This window comes from Nothoprocta perdicaria, unplaced genomic scaffold (assembly GCF_003342845.1).
Source record: "Nothoprocta perdicaria isolate Ctin4 unplaced genomic scaffold, notPer1 scaffold_782, whole genome shotgun sequence".
Lineage (NCBI taxonomy): Eukaryota > Metazoa > Chordata > Aves > Tinamiformes > Tinamidae > Nothoprocta > Nothoprocta perdicaria.
The window spans coordinates 10,533-14,730 of record NW_020456068.1 but is presented as its reverse complement, the minus strand read 5'-3'; the positions used below and the strand labels follow the sequence as shown (position 1 = coordinate 14,730).

General features: G+C 62.7%; 1 protein-coding gene across 1 annotated transcript in view; it reads right to left on the bottom strand.

The window, feature by feature from the left end:
* ATP4A (ATPase H+/K+ transporting subunit alpha) overlaps positions 1-4,198 on the bottom strand; it is a gene marked incomplete at its 5' end in the record, with an annotated part of 16,831 nt that overhangs the window by 2,240 nt on the left and 10,393 nt on the right. The window contains 8 exons of the mRNA XM_026051652.1: positions 31-164; positions 677-822; positions 1,095-1,218; positions 1,335-1,489; positions 2,167-2,335; positions 2,834-2,984; positions 3,417-3,553; positions 4,066-4,180. Coding sequence (XP_025907437.1) covers positions 31-164; positions 677-822; positions 1,095-1,218; positions 1,335-1,489; positions 2,167-2,335; positions 2,834-2,984; positions 3,417-3,553; positions 4,066-4,180 — 1,131 coding nt within the window. The remainder of the gene's footprint in view (positions 1-30; positions 165-676; positions 823-1,094; positions 1,219-1,334; positions 1,490-2,166; positions 2,336-2,833; positions 2,985-3,416; positions 3,554-4,065; positions 4,181-4,198) is intronic.

Genomic DNA, 4,198 nt, shown 5'->3' with positions numbered 1-4,198 from the left:
CCCCCAGCCCCCTATAGCGCCCATAGGCACCGCAGCAGCCCCTGCTGCAGCAGCGAGAGGCGCCGCGTCTTGCGGATCAGCACGTCGGCGATCTGGCACATCTCGATGCTGATGAAGAAGACGGTGTAGCAGGTGTACTGCTGCCGCAGGCGCTGCGCGAACGTCTGCATGCGCGGGGGGGGGTGTTTGCATGCGTGCATTTGCATTTCTGCACGCACCTCGCTGCATTTTGCATGCACGCGTTTGCATTTTGCATGCATGCGTTTGCATATTTGCATGCACACACGTGCGTTTTGCATGCACGCGGTTGCATTTTTGCACGCACTGCATCACATTTTGCATGCACACGTTCGCAATTTTGCATGCACGCAGTTGAATTTTGCATGCAAGCTCTTCCATTTCTGCATTCGTGCTACTGCATTTTGCATGCACGTGTTTGCGTTTTTGCAGGCACCTCGTTGCATTTTTGCATGCCCGCGGTTGCAATTTTGCTTGCATCTCATTGCATTTTGCATGCACGCTCTTGCATTTCTGCATTCGTGCTAATGCATTCTGCATGCACCCAATCGCATCCCACTCGCGCTTTGCATCTCCCTCCGCCGGCAGCGGCCGCCCCCATAGGGCCGCCCTATAGGGCACCTATAGGGCACCTATAGGGCACGTATGGGGCGCGCACCCACTGCTGCCCGTAGCTGTCCTGCAGCTCCTGCTCGTGGATGTCCTCCCAGCGCGGCCGCAGCCCCAGCACCAGCGGCGGCCACCAGCCCTCCTGCGCCAGCGCCACGAAGTAGTCCACGAAGCCGGCGAAGGACTGGATGGCGCCTGCGGGGCACAGGGCCCAGGCGTCCGGGAAGGGGCCCCGGCTTCCGGGAAGGGGCCCCGGTGTCCGGGCACCCACATTCCCCCACAAGGGGCCCAGGCCTCCGGGTGGGAAGGGCCCAGGTTTTGGGGAAGGGCCCAGGTGTCCGGGAGGGAAGCAGGGGGCTAGGGGAGGGGTCCAGGCCTCCGGGAGTGACCCACTCATCCCAGCAGGGTCCCAGGCATCCGGACACCCCCCCAACCGCCCCCCGAGGGGCCCCGGCGTCCGGGCGCACCTATCTGGAAGTAGGAGTAGGCGGCCAGGGGCTCGTTGACCAGCCGGTCCCGCCGGGGGTTCCGCGGCTTCAGGTGCATGATGTCGCTCTCGGCGCGTTCGTAGGCCAGGGACACCGAGGGGAACTGCCGGCAGAGGGGCCCAGGCGTCCGGGAGGGGCCCAGACGTCCGGGAGGGGCCCTGGTGTTCGGGAGAGGGGCCCAGGTGTCCGGGAAAGGGGCCCCGGCGTCCGGACACGCACAATGTCGGTGCAGAGCTCGATGAAGAGGATGGTGATGCAGCCCAGGGGCAGGGGGACGCTGGCCGTGATGTAGACCAGGTAGGGCGTCAGCTCGGGGATGTTCTTGGTCAGCGTGTAGGCGATCGACTTCTTGAGGTTGTCGAAGATGAGGCGGCCTGCGGGGCGGGCGGCGACACGCGTGTTCATTTGTGTTCGTGCATGTTCATGCGTGTCGCGGGCTCCGGGAGCCAGGCGGGGGGCGATGGAGTCATCCGTGCGTGTTGTGGGGCCTATGAGGCCGCCCATAGGTGTTATGGAGTCGTTCATACGTGTTACGGTGTCTACATACATGTTCATATGTGTTATGGTGTCTAAGGGCTCGTTCATACATGTTATGGTGTCTACATACATGTTCATACATGTTATGGTGTGTTCATATGTGTTATGGGGTCTACATACGTGTTCACACGTGTTACGGTGTCCAGGAGCTGGTTCATACGACCCAAGAAGCCCCAAGAAGACCCCGTGGGACCCAAGAGGATCTAAGGGACCCCAAAGGGACCCAAAGGGGACCTGAGGGCACCCATAGGACCCCAAGAGGACCCATAGGACCCCAAGAGGACCCAGGGGACCCAAGAGGCCAAGAAGACCCAAGGGGACCCAGAGAAGACCCAAGGGGACCCATAGGACCCCAACGGACTTGAGAGGACCCATAGGGACCCAAGGAAGTCCAGGAAGATCCAAAGGGACCCAAAGGGACCCAAGAGGACAAGAAGGCCCAAGGGGACCCAGGTGACCCCGGTGCCCCCAGGTGCCCCCAGGTGCCCCCGCTGACCCCCGCCCCCCCGCGCACCCTGCTCCACGCCGGTGACGATGGAGGCGAAGTTGTCGTCGAGCAGGATCATGTCGGCCGCCTGCTTGGAGACGTCGGAGCCGGCGATGCCCATGGCCACGCCGATGTCGGCCTTCTTGAGCGCCGGCGAGTCGTTCACGCCGTCGCCCGTGACCGCCACGATGGCGCCCTGGGGACACGGGGGGACATGGGGGGACGTTGGGACACATGGGGACAATGGGGACAATGGGGGACAATGGGGACATGGGGGATATGGGGACAATGGGGATATGGGGACATTGGGCAACATGGGGGGACATGGGGGACATGAGGACACATGGGGACAAGGGACACATGTGGGATATGGGGGACATGGGCAACATGGGGGGGATGTTGGGGACATGGGGGGTATGAGGGCGTGGGGGACATGGGGTGGGCTCTGCATGTGCCCTTGTCCCCCCATTGTGTCCCCATGTCCCCATTGTTCCCCCATGATGTCTCCATGTCCTCCAATGTCCCCCATTGTCTCCATATCCCCTGTTGTCCCCCCGTGTCCCCATTGTCCCCAATGTCCCCATGTCCCCCATTGTTCCCATGTCCCCATGCCCCCCGTTGTCCCCCAATGTCTCCATTGTCCCCCAGTGTCCCAATTGTCCCTCCATGTCCCCAATGTCCCCCCATGCCCCACCAGGCGCTGGCAGCTCTCCACGATGAGCAGCTTCTGCTGGGGGGAGGTCCTGGCGAAGACGATCTCGGGGTGACTCCGGAGCGCCCCGACCAGCGCCGTGGCCTCCATGTCCTGCAGCTGCGCGCCCGTCAGCACCCGCGCCCGCGCCTGTCTGCGGGGACATGGGGACAGCATGGGGACATGGGGACATCCTGGGGATACTGGGGACATTGGGGACATTGGGGACATGGGGGACATGGAGAGACATGGGGTCATTGGGGACATTGGGAGAACATGGGGACACGGGGTCACTGGGGACATGGGCACCCATCAGCACCTGCGCCGCCTGTCTGGGGACAGAGGACACCGTGGGGACACCATGGGGCCATTGGGGACATGGCGAGATGGGGACACTACAGGGGACATGGGGGTCGTTGGGGATGTTGGGACATGGCGACACCATTGGGAGATTGGGGGACATGGGGGATGTGGTCATGGGGACACCATGGGGTTCATTGGGCCATTGGGGACCCTGGGGGGACATTGGGGACACGGGGGTCCTGGGGGGCCCGGGGGGGCCCGGGGGGGGGCCCGGGGGTCCCACCTGGGGTCGACCTGCTCGAGGGGCAGGCGCAGCCGCGCCGCGATGTCCTCGGGGGTCTCGCTGCCCTCCGAGATGATGCCCACGGAGGCCGCGATGGCCTTGGCCGTGATGGGGTGGTCGCCGGTCACCATGATCACCTGGGGACACGGGGGACATGGGGGGACACAGGGGACAGGGAGAGATGCAGAGGGCACGTTGCAAACTGGACATTGCCCATTGCAATCCCTGCATTGCATTTTGCAATCCATGCATTGCACGTTGCAATCTGTTCATCGCATGTTGCAATCTGTGCATTACACACAGCAATCCGTGCATTGCACGTTGCAATCTGTGCATTGCACGTTGCAATCCATGCATTGCATTTTGCAATCTGTGCATTGCACGTTGCAATCTGTTCATCGCATGTTGCAATCTGTGCATTGCACTTTGCAATCCATGCATTGCATGTTGCAATCCGTGCATTGCACGTTGAAATCTGTGCATTGCACTTTGCAATCCGTGCATTGCACGTTGCAATCTGTGCATTGCAAATTGCAAACTGCACATTGCACCTTATAATCCGCGCAACGAATATTGCAATCCGTGCATTGCACGTTGCAAGCCGCGCGCCGCACCCCGCCCGTTGCAAGCCGCCCCCGGCGCCGCTCACCCGGATGCCGGCGGTGCGGCACTTGCGCACAGCGGCCGGGACGGAGGCCCGGGGCGGGTCGATCATGGAGACGAGGCCCACGAAGCAGAGGCCGTCGCCGGGCAGCTGCTCCGGGCTCAGCGCCGACGCGGGG